Source organism: Schistocerca serialis, chromosome 9, assembly GCF_023864345.2.
Source record: "Schistocerca serialis cubense isolate TAMUIC-IGC-003099 chromosome 9, iqSchSeri2.2, whole genome shotgun sequence".
Lineage (NCBI taxonomy): Eukaryota > Metazoa > Arthropoda > Insecta > Orthoptera > Acrididae > Schistocerca > Schistocerca serialis.
This window is the reverse complement of record NC_064646.1, coordinates 256,234,249-256,252,712: the sequence shown is the minus strand read 5'-3', so window position 1 is coordinate 256,252,712 and position 18,464 is coordinate 256,234,249. Positions and strand designations below refer to the sequence as shown.

The 18,464-nt window shown below is 44.7% G+C and overlaps 1 protein-coding gene across 1 annotated transcript; it reads left to right on the top strand.

The window, feature by feature from the left end:
* The first annotated feature begins 347 nt into the window (after nucleotides 1–347).
* On the top strand, nucleotides 348–16,788 carry LOC126418902 (endocuticle structural glycoprotein SgAbd-9). The gene is made up of 4 exons (XM_050085919.1): nucleotides 348–432; nucleotides 5,410–5,555; nucleotides 10,822–10,948; nucleotides 15,623–16,788. The coding sequence occupies exons 1-4, from the start codon at nucleotides 424–426 to the stop codon at nucleotides 15,782–15,784; spliced, it is 444 nt and encodes a 147-aa protein (XP_049941876.1). The 5' UTR covers nucleotides 348–423; the 3' UTR covers nucleotides 15,785–16,788.
* Nucleotides 16,789–18,464: the final 1,676 nt, after the last annotated feature.

Here is an 18,464-nt window from a genome sequence, read left to right as displayed (position 1 = left end):
AGTGGCCACCAGCCTCCAGCAAGGTCGCAGCTGCGAGGGGCGACCGCGTCCGCCGCCCGCGACTAATCCCGATCGTCCACATGGCGCGCCCTTGCAGGCCCCAGATTTGAGTCCATAATTCACGTCTTGCTGGGGGACGGAGGCTCCGGTTCGCATCTTCGTCCCCCCCCCCCCCCCCTGTCCTCCTAACCCAGGTGTGTGCTTCGGCCGAGCCGGCACTGTCTGCGACCGCGGCGCGCTCCGGTGGCGGGGTGGTGGGGGCGAGATCGGGGTGAGGGCCACGCCTCGGCTCCTCGCGCCGCCCTGCCGCAGGAGCTCAGCCAGCTATATATACCGCCGTCCGACACCGTGCAGGCACAGTCGCTAGCCACAGCATCCTCTGCAGTCTCAGGCAGGACACCGCCAACTCTCACAACCAACACCATGAAGCTGGTGAGTATGCCGAGCTCTACGGTCACTCTCGGTTTGCCTTCTTTCCACATCTTCGTCAAACTTCTTTCAAGTTTAAACTCCCCGGTAGATTCATACTGTATGCAGGAACGGGATTCGAACCGGGAACCCTTGCTTTTCCAGTTGATGAGTAACACTGTGAGCATGGGTCTAAACCTTTCTCCTGGCGAACGGGACTCGATTTGTGCCTCTGATGGTACGAATCATACGATACAATCAACATCATCAGCTCGGATGAGCAATGTAGAATCATACCAAGATCTATGGTTGAGGTAGCACCTACACAATGGATATGACTCTGTAGATTCAAAAACAAAAGAAGACAGTGGAAATTGTGGAGTCCTGTGGTGGTTCATTTCTCTGGACTCCACTCTTTGTCCAGTGCATTTTCAACTTGTCACGTGTAACTACCAACAGTGCGATTCATTTGCACCGATACTGATACCGGAATAACTGTACGATAGTAACAACGCCACGATCTCTGTAGCATGACATACGTCGACCCCCACTACAATTTGGATTGGCCAATTAAGAAAGCTACTCATTTTCCTTAATGTCGAACCGTTTTATTATTTCGAAATTTAGAGTTAAAAGGAGTCATTGACAAGTGGGGCCCTTGAGGCGTACAGTTCCAGACTGAGATAATGGTCCTGTTTACAGACTTCAACTTATCTGCTTATGATGGACCACATAATCGACTTTTTCAGTATTTTAGAACTTAACATTGTATTACGTAGATGAGGTGGAAAAGACAGTTCTATACTGCACCTGCCGGCCGGAGCGGCCGAACGGTTCTAGGCGCTACAGTCTGGAACCACACGACCACTATGGTCGCAGATTAGAATCCTGCCTCGGGCATGGACGTGTGTGATGTCCTTAGGTTAGTTAGGTTTAAGTAGTTCTAAGTTCTAGGGGACTGATGACCTCAGAAGTTAAGTCCCATAGTGCTCAGAGCCATTTTACACTCCACCTTTTGAACAGTGTAGGAAGATAACATTGCCTATTAAAGAATTCACTCTTATTTGTAGTTTATGGTTTCCTCAATTCTACCTCGGTATGTATGTAATAACAAATTCCTCGAGCTCTTCAATAACAGCAGTTTTCCGATATTTGGTTTTTACAACATAAGTTACAGAAATCAGCAAAAATGATCCTCTACAATTGAAGACTTCTTAGCATTCTTTGGGTAGCTTGATGCCAGTAACTGAATCCTTTTTCTTCTTTTGCACTCCACTCATAAAAGAATTGTCGGGAAAATAACCTAATTCGTGCTTTCATATGCATCGTATTACACCCGTTTGTTCGTTATGAACTAAACCGAAAATTACATTTCCTTTCAGAAAAAAAATTGAAATATATTTCCCAAAAATTGAGTGCTGTATTTAAAATTATTTCAATTGCTGCAAATGAATGTTCACAGCTCACACGGCAAAAAAAAATAAATAAATAAATAAATAAATAAATAAATAACGGAATACAACTGAGATTACATGCAGGCTCGAAAGTTCTACCGCAAAATCTGCACAAGAGCCGGCCGGTGTGGTCGAGCGGTTCAAGGCACTTCAGTCTGGAACCGCGCGACCGCTACGGTCGCAGGTTTGAATCCTGCCTCGGGCATGGATGTGTGTAATGTCCTTAGGTTAGTTAGGTTTAAGTAGTTCTACGTTCTAGGGGATTGATGGCCTCAGATGTTAAGTCCCATAGTGCTCAGAGCCACTTCAATCTGCACAAGGAAGTAGGGAATACCTTCTGTCTGAAGACAGTAATAGAAGTTTCGATCTATCAGTGTACTACCATGGAATACTACAGTTTGCTATTACTCTACGCAAATAGTTAAATATTGATAAAAAATAACAAGAGTTTTTAGTCATTGTGGTGTGCCTGTTGCGGTGAATTCTGGATTAAAGATAGATTACAAGAAGCAATTCTCATGGAGAATTATAGATTTCTTTCTTTGGAGAAAACTATATTTGTTTTTTCTGCAAGGACGAAACGCTGCCTTAGCGTTCCCAGGCAGTCCCTCAGCCTTTGCGTGATGACCCTCCCGCTATTCAGGCCTGACCTCCGCGGGACCTATTACGCTGTCTGATAGACTGTTTGGAGGATCTTAGTTCATCCTGTGTCCGTATTACGTTCCAACGGCCTGTCTTTACAAATTACCCACAAAGACTAGGCATTAATTGCGACCTGCACAATAACCTGAGAATTACTGTTCATTTTTTTCATTTCCGCTGCCCTTTAGTCTCCAGTTAGTAGACGCTGCCTGAACGTTGACTGCGGCCTGCTCTCTCTGTCAACAATAGAAACAAGAGCTTTTCTTTCCTGCGGCTATTCGATGTACGGAACAAAAGCACAATTGGACTGAGTGGAGTATTCATTGTTGAGTCACGTTTCAGTCCTACGAAACAGGTTACAGTCTTTGTTTCAGTAAACTGAACGTTTCTTGTGAAATTACACAAAAGATTTCAGTAGAAACGTGATTTTGGTTGTGAACGCCACCGACGACTCTGGTAGCACGGAAAGCGAGAACATAGAAAATGAGCAGGAAAGTAGAAGTCCTGCTCTGTGATAAAAGAAACACTGAATTTTTGCCACCATCAGCCAATTTTGCGACAAATCAGCGACTGATTCAGCCTGTAATAAAATTGGAACGCTGCCATATATGCTACATTATTAAAAATTGCTTGTACTGTAGCCTGTTGAATTTTATGAAAGGGAATAGGCGATAATTCAGTTTTATCACTGTGAAATTTGCATATCGTACTGCAAACCACAACTTCTTTTGTATGAGAGTGTTAGGTTCTTATCCTTCATAAACATCGGATAAAAACTGCTGGATATAACTTTAAACACTGGTGGCTCAAGAAGTCTTTTTCATCCCAATGCATCTTGTGATGGCAATATTAAAACAAAAATATCGGCAAAGGTCCCTAAATAACTAACTTTACAGCTCTATTTCATCAAGAGCCTTGTGCAAACATTGATTCGACCACTGAGGTTAAAATTTTCAATGATTTCTGAGGTGGTTGCCTCGCTAAACTCATCATTGTCGAGTTAATCCAATTCTGATTTCAACATCGGAATGTCGCGACATCATCATAAGCAAAAATGTGAACATATTGCCGGCCGGAGTGGCCGTGCGGTTCTAGGCGCTATAGCCTGGAACCGCGCGACTGCTACGGTCGCAGGTTCGAATCCTGCCTCAGGCATGGATGTGTGTGATGTCCTTAGGTTAGTTAGGTTTAGGTAGTTCTAAGTTCTAGGGGACTGATGACCACTGCAGTTAAGTCCCATAGTGCTCAGAGCCATTTGAACCATTTTTTTGTGAACGTATTTCCTTCAACGCCTAACCTTGTATATACGGACTTAAATGATAACGCTTTCTTATACGGGGTGGTTAGGATCTAGCTTGACGCTCATCATCTCAACCACACGCGTGTTCTTCGAGTAAGTTTTAGTGGAATTATTCCCACAATTTACCACAACTGTACCTGTTTTCCTTTTACTTATTATTCTTTCGCTTAGTAATAACTGTCGCACGGCACGACATCTTAATTTCATTTTCTGAAGATTTTCGCCATCATTACGTGTGTAGATATATCTTTTGGGAAGCTTAAGTAGGTATTCACTGCCTAAGAGATTTAAATTTTCCTGTAGACAAGAAAACGTTCTCTCATTTTCTTCTTTTTATATCTCCATCGCTATTTTTGCAATTCCTCCCATACATCTTATTGTGCACTGTGCTATTTTTCTCATAAACTTCGTTACTACCGTTGGTAACGTTGTTTCTTCCTTTCCTTTTCTTTAGAAACCGTATGTCGCTTCCTTATAACAACATAGAAGTAGCCACGAGTTTGTATATTATCACCATATTTGAGCTTTAATTAACATTCTTAGACGGACGTCATTGCGTGGTCTATGCACTTGACACATGAAACCCATTCCATAACGTTATTCGAACTGCAGTTGCCGGTCGTTGTGACCGAGCGGTCCTCGGCGCTTCAGTCCGGAACCACGTTGCTGCTACGGTCGCAGGTTCGAATCCTGCCTCGGGCATGGGTGTGTGTGACGTCCTTAGATAAGTTAGGTTTAAGTAGTTGTAGGTTCTAGGGGACTGATGACCTCAGCTGTTGAGTCCCATAGTGCTCAGAGCCATTTGAACCAATTACTGAATAAATAGCCATATATATGCCCATGCAATGAAACATAGATTCAACCAACATGTACTGAGAAAGAATAAACAAAAAAGCAAGAAAAAAGCAAAGAAGAAATGTTAAGCACTACATTGTGTACAGCGATGGATTACTGAGGTAGCAGAGAATCGGGGCTTGATAAAAATATTGTGGAAGTAGATAACAGAAAACGTCTTCGTCGATTCACATCACATATTCGCAATATAATTGTTTTAGCATTTCTTTTCTCTTTTCGTTTTTGTAAAAGCTTACGTCCTGTGCCTTGCACTGTGTAAGACTAGTAGCTTATTTTCTTTCTCATCTCAACACTTCACTCATTATTGGGAGTTGCTGACCCTGTTCTTGAAGAAAGCAGGTGTTAAGTAGTTCTAAGTTCTAGGGGACTGATGACGTCAGATGTCAAGTCCCATAGTGCTGAGAGCCATTTGAACCATTTGAACTGCAATTTATGGAGTTGAATAACAAAAAATTTCAGGAAAGGAACTTCTTTCCTGCAACTGTAAATTTACTTAACTCTGCATTATATTGTACACTTTTATTGAATGGAAGACCACTGTTGCAACTCATAACATTTTCTTTAAGCTCACTGATGCCATAGTTGAATGCGCAATTGTATTCTCAGGCCATAAAATTCGTCTCAGGAAGGTTGGCAGGTTGTCTGGTGAAACGCTGTTTCTAAAGTTGATGTAAAGGTGGTGTAGCGCCTCGTGGTAGGAGAAGTGGTGTTCGACCCCCGGTGAGGCCCCTGCGCCCTGTGTCGTTGCAGATCCTGGCAGTGCTGTCCCTGGCCGTGGTGTGCCGTGCCGGCCCCCAGGTGCCCTTCGTGCCACGACCCGTGGTCCCGGGTGCCTTCGTGCCCATCGTCAGCCAGAACTTCGACCTCAACGGAGTCGACGGCTCCTACACATTCAGGTGAGTACTTTTCTGCCCGAGTGCCAATCCCGTGGAAGGTACACGAGAAAAGACACATTCGCGGATGTAAACAACTCAGAGATGTATAACCAAACGGAAGTTAATCCGGAGTAATTCCTGCATTCTTTACTCTCTTGATACTTTGCTTTCCGGGCGCACACTTTTACATGTCACGAGGTTCTCTCAAAACGAATGTGAAATTCGTGCTCCGACCTCGACTTCTCATTTCACAGTTCTACAAGGAAATAAATGGCCTTAATACGAAAACAGTGACGATATTATTTCAGAATTCAAGTCTCTCAAATCTAATCTATGATTCTGTATTTTAATGTCACCCCACTCGTCATTGTCACTGTGATGACAAGCGACACAAAGAATAACCACATTAATTTACTAGAGCCTGAAGGTTTACCAATCTTACATCAATGCTAGAAGGAGGAAATTGAGCCACGCGGAGTGGCCCGGCGGCTTTGAAGTGCAATGTTACAGATTACGCGGCCACTCGCGCCAGAGGTTCGAGTCCTCCCTTGGACATGGGTGTGTGTTGTCCTTAGAACGTTTTAGTTTAAGTTAGTTTAAGTAGTGTATTAGTCTACGGACCGATGGCCTCAGCAGTTTGGTTCCTTAGAAATTGCCGGCCGGTGTGGCCGAGCGGTTCTAGGCGATACAGTCTGGAACCGCTCGACCGCTACGGTCGCAGGTTCGAATCCTGCCTCGGGCATGGATGTGTGTGCTGTCCTTAGGTTATTTCAGTTTAAGTAGTTCTAAGTCCAGGGGACTGATGACCTCAGAAGTTAAGTTCCATAGTGCTTTTAAACTATTTGAACCTTAGAAATTCACACTCATTTGAACATTCGAGGAAATTGACGCACAGCTCTGATTGAGAGTTCTCCTATAACAGAACTAAGGGTGCACTTTCTTTACGAAATACTGAACTCATTGTTTCTTGTACCTTCTGGAAATTTATCAGGTAACCTAGTAGGTGAGCCACGGTACGCACAATTTCAGGCCATGAAAGAAATTAAAAAGGTCACCATCGCAAGATTGCTGTTTAAAATGGAACTTTTATGTATCCATGACAGGCACAGAGTAGTTCATTTAGCTGAAGAGAAGTGATTCTGTGCCGTCGACGGCTGGCAGTCCCCACCTGCGGAAGTTATGCTGCAGAGTAGCAAATCTTTCCTGTTGAGAGCACAATAGGACACTTGCGTGGTGACGAGGATGAAATGATGATGAGGACAACACAACATGCATACCCCGAGGGAGGAAAATCTCCGACCCGGCCGGAAGTCGAACACTGGTCCGCTACATGGCACTCAGACGCACTGAGCACTCAGCTAAGTGAGCGGACATCATTTAGCTTTTTTCTGTTCTTCTACATAAACTCTCTAGAAGATGATACAACATCAGCAAGCATTACCAGTTCCAAAAGACGCGTAATGCATGTAAGTGTAATCTAAGGCGTAAAGAAACGGAGGAGCATGAATTTAAAAATATGAGATTGTACTGGTACTATACGGCACGCGTACTAAGTTACGTACTGCCGTTATACCTCCGTAAAACTTGCATTACATACGGATTGTTGAGTCAGATGAGGAGCTACTGAAGAACTACCGAATTTCAGTAATGGCGCAATTCGGAACATGCATACGAACGACTTAAGCATTACAAATGTTTAAGTTATAATCTAACGATAACCAAGCTAACCGAATTCTGCAGCTCGAAACTTATTAGCGAGATAGAGAAGGTGGAACAGATCAAACTAGCTCGTGTACAAGTAGATACGTGTTTACTAATACTGTATTCGAGAATAGAGGTATGCTGCACCATTATTTGGAATTTAAGGAGGGTAGGATCTGGGCGAAGCAATTAGTAGGAGCGGCGCTAAGACCACCACATTTATTTTTGGTCGTGTACGATGGCGCTCACAGAATTGCAAAGAAAATCGCTACACTCTCCTTGTAATAAGCTGTTCAATAAATGTTAAGGCAAGTGTTTCATAGTAGGCAGTTGTTGTACTGTCTTTACCGTCTAGTTCTTCTTGGTATCATAAGGACAAGATAGTGGAGCCAGGACGTCTACAGACTCACTCAGACACCTTTCCTCGGTTCATACGCGGATAGTAAAGGTAGCCAGTAATTACAGCACGAGGCACTCTCTGGGATGCGCTGTAAAATGGCTTGCACGATATTTACGCAGATGACGCAAGCTATGCGGATGTGGCTCGACTCGAACCTACGCTACTCCGACATCCAGTCGACACACCTCGACGGCTTTCGCTAGCGGTTGGGCCCTTACGAACGCACGACGCGAAAGGGCGTGTGGCGGCCCGCATGCTCGCTGTATGAGGTGCCGGCAGCAGGTCCCTCACGCCCACGGCGGCGCCGCTGCTGCGAGTCAAGGTTTCTCCGCGGCAGATGGTCGATGTGCGGTCTGACCCAGCCCCGAGTCTCCCAGTAGCGCGTTACGCAAAACTGCGTCTACCAGGAAAGCGTGAACTCACGTCGGCAGTATTCTTCTAATGTCGGAGGCACTGTCGTGAGCTACTGGCCAACTCAACGCCCGGGAGCTCAAACGTAATGCTGTATTTCAAACAGTATGTCGTCCACCATCTGAACCAACACCATATTCGAAAGTATCCGTCATGCAAACCAAACTTGCGCTTTTCTCACGTAACATCCCGAAAGCCACCGTTCAAGGCCGCTAGCAAAACACAGCATTACCCGACCTACAGAAAGCATTTGATTCAGTTAAACAACAACACGTACTAAGGAAAATACGTTTATTTGGGGTATCGAAAGACATCTGTGACTGGATTGAGAATTTATTGGTATGAGGACGCAGAAAGCTATCTTAGCTGGAGGTTAACCGACAGAGATATAATTAATATCACACGTGCACCTGAAAGTGTCCCTTTCTGTTGATGTTACGTTTCAGTGAGCAGGCAGGTAATATTAATACTTGCCAACTTTGATTCCATATGGAACCGTTGTGCACGGCGACTGAATGAGAATACAGCAATCAGTCGCAATCCCATAGATTTTTTTAAATTCCTACGAATCTAGATTTTATCTACTAATAATTTCAGCTACTAATACCCATCTTCAGTGATTTGCCACTCTTTTCAATAAACTCACTGCAATACATGTCATCATATGACTTTACTGGTCCACAGGCAGAAAACTCAAGATGAATAATAAAAAAAAACAGTGTGTTTGCGACTGATTGCTATTTTGCTATTGTTCCTCATAATATTAATAGTAGCCTTGGACCTTCTGTAGACGGTACAGTTATACGTAATAAGCAGTGTCTGAAAAACAGCTGCAGAAATATTCAGTAACATAACGAAAAGGTTTCAAATTGGTGCAAATGTTGGAAACTTCCTTTAAATGTTCGTAAATTTAAAATTGTGCGCTTCAAAAACCGAGAAACACGTACTGTCCTATGACTATAACATCAGTGAGTCAACTCGTACAAATACTTCGATGTAAGAATTTTTAGGGAAGAATTGGCATGAAATTTAATACTGGGACAATAAGTTCCTATCAAAATCTAGTATATAGTCTAGAGTATGTGTATTTCCTAAGTGTATATACAGAAAACTCCTCGTATGCAGTATTCTTGGATTGGTTGTGGGGTAAAATGAGTCCCATTTAGGAAAAAGTGCGAGGGGATTCTCAGTTCTGGCAATCGTCTGATAGCCAAGGGGAACATCCCAAAAACTTTGGTCAGGGCCAGGGGATTGGAAATACAAGGTACTTTCAGAATGTAAATATATTAGGTTTTTATATTTTACTTAGGAAACGTGTATTTGAAAAGAAAAGAATTACAGGATACTGTTGATATACTTGTTGACTATTTTTCCACATAATCGTCATCCCGTCAATGAATGTGGTATGTCATGGCACAAGCTCCTTTACACCGTCCTCTAAGGACTCGTCCGCCAAATTCTTCGCCCACTTCAGAACCTCTTTCTGCCCCTGTTCGTTGTTTGAAAATTTAATTCAACTCATGTTCCACTTCAGGGAAGTGAAAAATATCAGGGAAATATCCAAATGAGTCGAAGAGCATCTTGATGGCGGCCAGGGTTGTGCAACAAGTACTCTCCTCTGGTCAGCATTCCCCTCCTTCTGTTTTGTGTGCTACTTTTGAGATTTGTAGGGTCTCACAATATCGTTGTAGATTGCACGGCCTGTTTGTCTCAGACGTGTAATGAGGCACCCACGTTTGATCTCCAGTTGCATTAGAGCTCAGAAAATCCTCAACTTCAAATTCAAGTTGCTCAAGAAACTCGTAAGCGCTACTGACCCGATTTTACTTCTCCTGCTGAGTCAACTGTTTTGGGACCCATCTTGTGCACATTTTCCGGTATCCCAGCGTTTCAGTGAGTGTCTCGTGTAAGACAGTTGCGGAGAGTTGTATAAACATAGCAAAAATTTCATCACGAACACGTTTCTCGATTTTTTGCATAAACTCGTCAGCCGAAACGGAAGATCATCCGCTCCTCTGATCGTCATGAACATTTGTTCTGCCTCCAATACATTCCCGGCACCACTTAAACACTCTCGTTCTATTCATAACACTTTCACCATAAGCCTTTCGACTCGCGTGAAAACTTCGGTCAGTGGCGGCAGGAAGCGGATCATAACACGTGGATCATGCATGGCTGTATTTTTTACTATCTTTCACGCAACTGTTTGCTACCACGTGAGCTTACGTAACACCGCGTTCCTTCAATGCTCGCTCTGGTCAGGGGACTCCCCCTTTACCACTCAGTATTGGCAACCCTCAAAGCATAAAGAAAACCACAGCCCGTTATGGTCACAGTTAACTTATTTTATGAACATGCTTTGTGCTTCAGTTTATTTCTCGAACAATACAGTCCATTGTTCAACCAAAAAATTTAAATTGGGTGTTTATGCGCGCGCAATATTTTGCATATTGATTATTCCCTACACATGGAAGCTGGGCAGGATGTTGTAGAGCAACACCATCTTCTATTCAGTGAAATATCCCATTTAGATGAGAGTGGGGTAGGAGGGGTTTCGGTTGGGAAAACTTGGAAGGTTAGTTCCAGTTCCGACACTGGCCTGATGGGCAAAGGAAACCTCACGAAAACCTTTGTCTGAACTAATGGACTGGAACTCAAGTAAGCGATGTTGACGATTGTCCAAGAGTATAATCAGAAATGTGTGTGTGTGTGTGTGCGTGTGCGTGACGACCGTGTGGCGTCAGAGGAGTGATGGAGCCACTGTGCGTGTTTCAGCTACGAGAGCGCTGACGGCAGCGCGCGGCAGGAGAGTGGAGTGGTCAACGCTCCTGGAACTCCTCTGGAAGCTCAGGCCGTCCAGGGTTCCTACACCTACGTTGGCACCGACGGCGTCCCCGTGCAGGTAAGGCTCACAGCTGGTCGCCGCTGCTTCTTTGCGATGCAGTGCCACCGGACAACTTTCCATAACTGACGCTGGAATTCTTCTAAGCCGTTTTTGGCGACAAACACGTCAAGGAAACGAATCGTTATAGACGAAAGAAGCTCCGAGCCGGTCGGCGATTCGAGGCTTAGTTCGGAGCGCAGACGCCGCTAAAGGCATATATGGGTCACAGTCGAGCATACAAACGCATACTTTGAAAATATTAACTTTCGCTCTTACCAGTCTGTCGTCTTTCACTCGTTCAACGTTGCTCTTATCTCTTCACCCCAGCATGACTGCTGTATTCATAATCGCTGATAAATTTACGTAATTCTACAGATTTTCCTCTCTACTCATTCTTCCAGAGCGCATTTAGTCTTTTTCTTCGGGTGCCTTATTACAAAACTGTGCTACTCTTTCTCTCCCTCGACAGACACATTTCCTCACCTCTAGAGTTTGTACTTCACGTAGGAGCGAACCATACTTCGATAACTAAAATTATACAGATGGGAAAAAAATCGTGGACAGTATTTTGACGAACACATGGCCCATAAATGAATGTTTACTTAATTACTGACATAAACTACACCTTACAGCAAGAAAGTAGGTTTATAGCAGCTGTACAAAGTGACGACTACTAGTGTCAATGTATGCATAACGACATGGCATTAAACGTTGACGTAGCTCTCGGATATACCAACTACCAACCACTTTCAGTTTAATTTTCTATCAGTGCTTCTAACATCAACGTATTTATGTAACCCCATAATGACAAACTCTACCGTGGACAAGTCATTTATGATTCTGAATCATTTTAAGAAAATACTGAAATTACTGATGCCACCCTTCTACTTTGACGCATGATCTCAGCACAGCAGCAAGAATTTATTTATTCTTTTGCAATTACAGTCACTGGCTACGCTAACGCTCGATAGACCTATACCTTTACGCAGCAGTGCGGATGTCATCTAATGTACATATTTTTTCAGTTGTGTCTGATCTGTCGGACAGGTCTCCTTGACATTTGTTTCAGTGTGGATGCACTAATATCGTCAGAATTCCTAAGGGAATCAATAATTTGCGAGTACGGGGCTATTGGAAAAGGAACACATTTCAGCGTGCGATAAGATGGAAATCTGAGTCGGTCGGTCAAGGCAACCGCAAATCCGGGTTCGATTCCCGATCCGGCACTAATTTTCAACTTTCGCCATTGGATTACCACCTTGCCCCGTGGGGCAGAAAGTCACAAATTCCCACCCGGCCCTTCCTTTTCATTCCAGATTCTGTGTGACCTTAACTAAGATTCTTTGTTTAAATTCTTTGATTTTGCCAAGTTACAATCAAACAGTCCGCTTCCAGAACAACACAGATATCAGGACACGCTACAAATCAGACTATCCAAGAATTGCATGAAAGGAAAGGAAATACTGTCGGTGATATGTTTTCTGTTTGCGCAGATATGACGTCACACATCCCAACATCACTACGTTACATTTAAAATACGACGTTCTGGTGTCGACAGGTTTCGACCGACCTATTTGTGACGGCAGCTCGAAATTGTCGAATTTGTTGGCTTGTTTATTTTGAAACATATGTAGTTAACTGACAAATAGCTCACAATAGTCAGTTTCTGAAATATTACCTACTACACTCCTGGAAATTGAAATAAGAACACCGTGAATTCATTGTCCCAGGAAGGGGAAACTTTATTGACACATTCCTGGGGTCAGATACATCACATGATCACACTGACAGAACCACAGGCACATAGACACAGGCAACAGAGCATGCACAATGTCGGCACTAGTACAGTGTATATCCATCTTTCGCAGCAATGCAGGCTGCTATTCTCCCATGGAGACGATCGTAGAGATGCTGGATGTAGTCCTGTGGAACGGCTTGCCATGCCATTTCCACCTGGCGCCTCAGTTGGACCAGCGTTCGTGCTGGACGTGCAGACCGCGTGAGACGACGCTTCATCCAGTCCCAAACATGCTCAATGGGGGACAGATCCGGAGATCTTGCTGGCCAGGGTAGTTGACTTACACCTTCTAGAGCACGTTGGGTGGCACGGGATACATGCGGACGTTCATTGTCCTGTTGGAACAGCAAGTTCCCTTGCCGGTCTAGGAATGGTAGAACGATGGGTTCGATGACGGTTTGGATGTACCGTGCACTATTCAGTGTCCCCTCGACGATCACCAGTGGTGTACGGCTAGTGCAGGAGATCGCTCCCCACACCGTGATGCCGGGTGTTGGCCCTGTGTGCCTCGGTCGTATGCAGTCCTGATTGTGGCGCTCACCTGCACGGCGCCAAACACGCATACGACCATCATTGGCACCAAGGCAGAAGCGACTCTCATCGCTGAAGTCGACACGTCTCCATTCGTCCTTCCATTCACGCCTGTCGCGACACCACTGGAGGCGGGCTGCACGATGTTGGGGCGTGAGCGGAAGACGTCCTAACGGTGTGCGGGACCGTAGCCCAGCTACATGGAGACGGTTGCGAATGGTCCTCGCCGATACCCCAGGAGCAACAGTGTCCCTAATTTGCTGGGAAGTGGCGGTGCGGTCCCCTACGGCACTGCCTAGGATCCTACGGTGTTGGCGTGCATCCGTGCGTCGCTGCGGTCCGGTCCCAGGTCGACGGGCCCGTGCACCTTCCGCCGACCACTGGCGACAACATCGATGTACTGTGGAGACCTCACGCCCCACGTGTTGAGCAATTCGGCGGTACGTCCACCCGGCCTCCCGCATGCCCACTATACGCCCTCGCTCAAAGTCCGTCAACTGCACATACGGTTCACGTCCACGCTGTCGCGGCATGCTACCAGTGTTAAAGACTGCGATGAAGCTCCGTATGCCACGGCAAACTGGCTGACACTGACGGCGGCGGTGCACAAATGCTGCGCAGCTAGTGCCATTCGACGGCCAAAACCGCGGTTCCTGGTGTGTCCGCTGTGCCGTGCATGTGATCATTGCTTGTTCAGCCCTCTCGCAGTGTCCGGAGCAAGTATGGTGGGTCTGACACACCGGTGTCAATGTGTTCTTTTTTCCATTTCCAGGAGTGTATTTGTACATTATTGTAAAAGATTCAGTTTGGATACAACTGTCGATACTTCCCGTTTGATCATAATTGCAAAACACTCAGCGATCTCCAAAATGTGTAAAATACGAACCATAAAAGGAATTACCGTTATTCTCATATCATCACATTCATCGGCTTCGCCAGCACACAACCTAACGTAATCTACCCATCAGTGTAATTTGTGCGCAGAACTATTGGTAGATCCTTGTCCACCAGATTATCAGTGCCCTTGGAATTTAATTTTATATCATTCCCTCTATTATTTGTTTTCCTTGAACCCTTCTCAGTGCTGCACACCCTCGTGAGTTGTTGCGCTCATCAGTCCGAAGACTAGCTCGATGCCGGTTTTCACGCTATTCTATCCTCTCCATTCCTTCCTACCTCTGCACAACACTCCACAGAAATACCTCTGTGTAGTAGGTATGAGCCTTCAGCTGGAGATGTCGTCCTACTACATAAAAATATAGTGACAGCTGTCGCCCCTTGGTCTATCGGGAGAGGCGTATACGGGGACTAGAGAAACACCTTCAGGAAAGACGTTCTTGTTATTACCTGTATGAATTTTTGAATTCAACATAATTCATCAATAGACTTATTTTACTCGCAATATCGGAAAAAAACATCTACTACTGGATCATTTCCTAATATAACTCCCTGATGTCATTCGACTGCATCCTATTAGCATTGTTCTACTTTTGTTAATTACCTGGTATACTTATGCTTATCTGTCTGCCTTTCTACATCTACATCCATACTCCGCAAGCCACCTGACGGTGTGGGGCGAAGGGTACCTTGAGTACCTCTATCGGTTCTCCCTTCTATTCCAGTCTCGTATTGTTCGTGGAAAAAACGATTGTCGTTATGCCCCTGTGTGGGCTCTAATATCTCTGATTTTATCCTCATGGTCTCTTCGCGAGATATACGTAGGAGGGAGCAATATGCTGCTTGACTCCTCGGTGAAGATATGTTCTAGAAACTTCAACAAAAGCCCGTACCGAACTACTGAGCGTCTCTCCTGCAGAGTCTTCCACTGGAGTTTTTCTATCATCTCCGTAACGCTTTCGCGATTACTAAATGATCCTGTAACGAAGCCCGCTGTTCTCCGTTGGATCTTCTCTATCTCTTCTATCAACCCTATCTGGTACGGATCCCACACTGCTGATCAGTATTCAAACAGTGGGCGAACAAGCGTACTGTATCCTACTTCCTCTCTTTTCGGATTGCACTTCCTTAGGATTCTTCTAATGAATCTCAGTCTGGCATCTGCTTTACCGACGACCAACTTTATATGATCATTCCATTTTAAATCACTCCTAATGCGTACTCCCAGATAATTTATGGCGTTAACTACTTCCAGTTGCTGACCTGCTATATTGTAGCTAAATGATAAGGGATCTTTCTTTCTATGTATTCGCAGCACATTACACTTGTCTACATTGAGATTCAATTGCCATTCCCTGCACCATGCGTCAATTCGCTGCAGATCCTCCTGCATTTCAGTACAATTTTCAATTGTTACAACCTCTCGATATGACACAGTATCATATGAGTGCGGTTTCGTGTTGCAGGTGAACTACGTGGCTGACGAGAACGGCTTCCAGCCGGTCGGCAACGTGGTCGCCCCCGCCATCAGCCGCGCCGTGGCCGCTCAGGTGGCGCAGGCCCGCGCCGAGGGCCCCATCCTGCCCGGAGTGCCCACGCCCATCCCCTTCCGCGGAAGGCCCTTCTGAGGACCTACGCCCTTCGCCAAACTGCACAGGACTCGCCCGCCGCGGCGCCCGGGAACCGAGGGACCTTCGCCCAGGAGCGGTCTGCAGCCTGACAAGTACCTCAACCACACCAGCCCTCACTATTGCGCCCATCTCAGACTCCCCAATTAACACTGGAGGCGATCCAAGAAGTGCTCGACAGAGGTCTGGCTGCCTCTCATCCGTACTTGCCCCTTCCATCCAATCTGTCACATCTCGCACTGCTAGCAAGACACCTTGCAGCGTTTGTGTTTCACCATTCATATCTCTGACCAGTTTCACGTACTGGTCACCCATTTACCTCTCTTCTCCTCCTCATTACGAGCTTCCTACGTAAACGAGCCCGAAGTCGCACCTCCGTGACGTGGGGGAATTACAGATGCGAGAATAGTGATTTCACCAGTCCGAGCCTCGCGGCGTGAAGCAACATCTGCACAATTACAAATCGCAAATCGTTCGGAATGACAGGCTATCGCGCTTTTTCCACAGCATGGTATGTATAACCTAATGCGAATGACGCAAGACCGGAGTCATCTCTTGCATATTTCAACCCGGATGTTCTCTGCAAGTGTGGACAGTCACGCAATCTCATTGCTGAACTGAAGTACAGGCATATTATCTGAAACAGTTCCTGTCAAACCATCGAAAAGAACTTGCATTCGCCGCGTTGCAACGCACCATCCTCCTCCTCATAATGCTACTCTCTCTTCATAGATTAGTCGCATCTGTAACTCTGTAGAACCACTCGTCTTCGTTCCTAGAAGCGCTGGAGGTGCGAACTTGTGGCGACGAGGTATGCGGACCGAATCTTGGTGACAACTCAATCCTCTTGGTTCCCTACGCGACTTGCTCCACCGTACAACTGACATGGCTTTGATTTGGAAATGACTCGACGGTCACTGTGACGATTTTGTAATTTAATGTATTTAAATATAGTTTGTGTATTAATTGTAGAGCAATAAAACTCCACAGTTATTCATAAAAAACATTGTGTTAGTTTTTTCCTACAACCGTCCCACCATTTATCCCTCCTTTGTTGCAACCACATAATTGTGCACTTTCCTAGATTGTTTCTGTGATACGGCTTCTGCAACATACACGAGGTTCTGTTCAATCTTTTGGTCGGCCTGCAATCCAGTGATTTTTGCTGGTACTATCATAATGGCCTGTCTTAGCGTTTTTAATGCACTAAAGATATAACAGGATAGAGTAGCATGGAGAGCTGCATCAAACCAGTCTCTTGACTGAAGACCACAACATAACAACAAGGATATTAATAATAAAAACAACTGTAAAACACGGATTGAAATATCATGTAGGGTGCAGGTCATGTGTAACAACGGTAAGTAATAAATAAATAAAAGATTGGAATCCAGATTCTGTGAAATTTCCGAGTTTTCGTTCGAACTGCGGTCTAGCGAAGTTTGATGGTATTATTTCCATGATAGGTCTTGCCACTCCAATTCCTTCTCGCGATAAAAATTACAGTCACTTCATTACGATACATTCCGCTTGTTCTCAAATTAATTCTTGGTTAATAATCTTCATTAATTCATCTGACTGCTGGCGTCTTGTTTTCAAACTAATTGAAAATCTGGCAAAATTTTGATCTGTTATTCCAACACGAGAGTAGGAAGGATAGCTCATTTGTAACCTACTCGATGAAATAAGCTACTCGATGAGTCATTACCATCGCTCATGAACAAATAAAGGATTATACTGGATTTATTCAAGTAATATCTTTAGGAGGGCAACATTTTCGTCGTTGGCTGTTACCTTTAGTTAAAAATCAGCATCAGTGTTTATACATCCACACAAAACCGGTGCTCTGTGAGAAATCGTATTGCAAATTTTCAAACACATTAGAAGTTTGTGCATTGTTAGGATAATCCTACTTCCACCAGTGTTTCAAGAAATCGTCAAATTTTAAGTACAGCCATAGTTATTGTTGTGGCCACTTCGAAGCTTCACGCGGATCCCTTGCATTCGCGCCGTGTGAATCAAGTGTCACGTGATTATTCTAACAAGCTCGATACTGCATCGAACGCTACAACCTATGGGGAAATTTTGAGCCCTTTCGAATTCGAGTATCGTTTGCCCAGGGCTAGCTGTTATATGACTGGAACTCAAGGAAAACGATAAGACGTGCAATCAGCAGTATTCAGTCTACAGAAAGAACCTCAATATTGAAGTCATATAGAGATAAAATTAAAAAAGTCTAGCCAAGCATTGTTCGACTCGGATGTTACTCAGGCAGTCGTGATCAAACGTTTTAATTCTGTCACTGTTATCTAAGCAATACCGTCGCAAATCGTAATTTACGCATAATCCCCCTTATGATGAACAAGAACTTCAATTAAGATCGAATATCATATGTAACATGATAATTACGTATTTTGTGATGCCTTACTATCCCGAGATATTTTACAAATTTTCCTTCATCTCCTTCTGGATGCTGCTGAACAGAACAAACGTAAGTGTTATGCAGTCTGTCGCTATCTGAAATAATTGTCACTGTGTGACTTAAACTCTTTTATTTGAGCCTCTTTCAATCGAGCATTCGTTTCCTGAGAAATGGAGTATGAGATCACAATATTTGGCCGCTCATATTGAATTGGAGATAGCACGTCTGATGACGCAACGATCACGTGCCTTCTGCTCC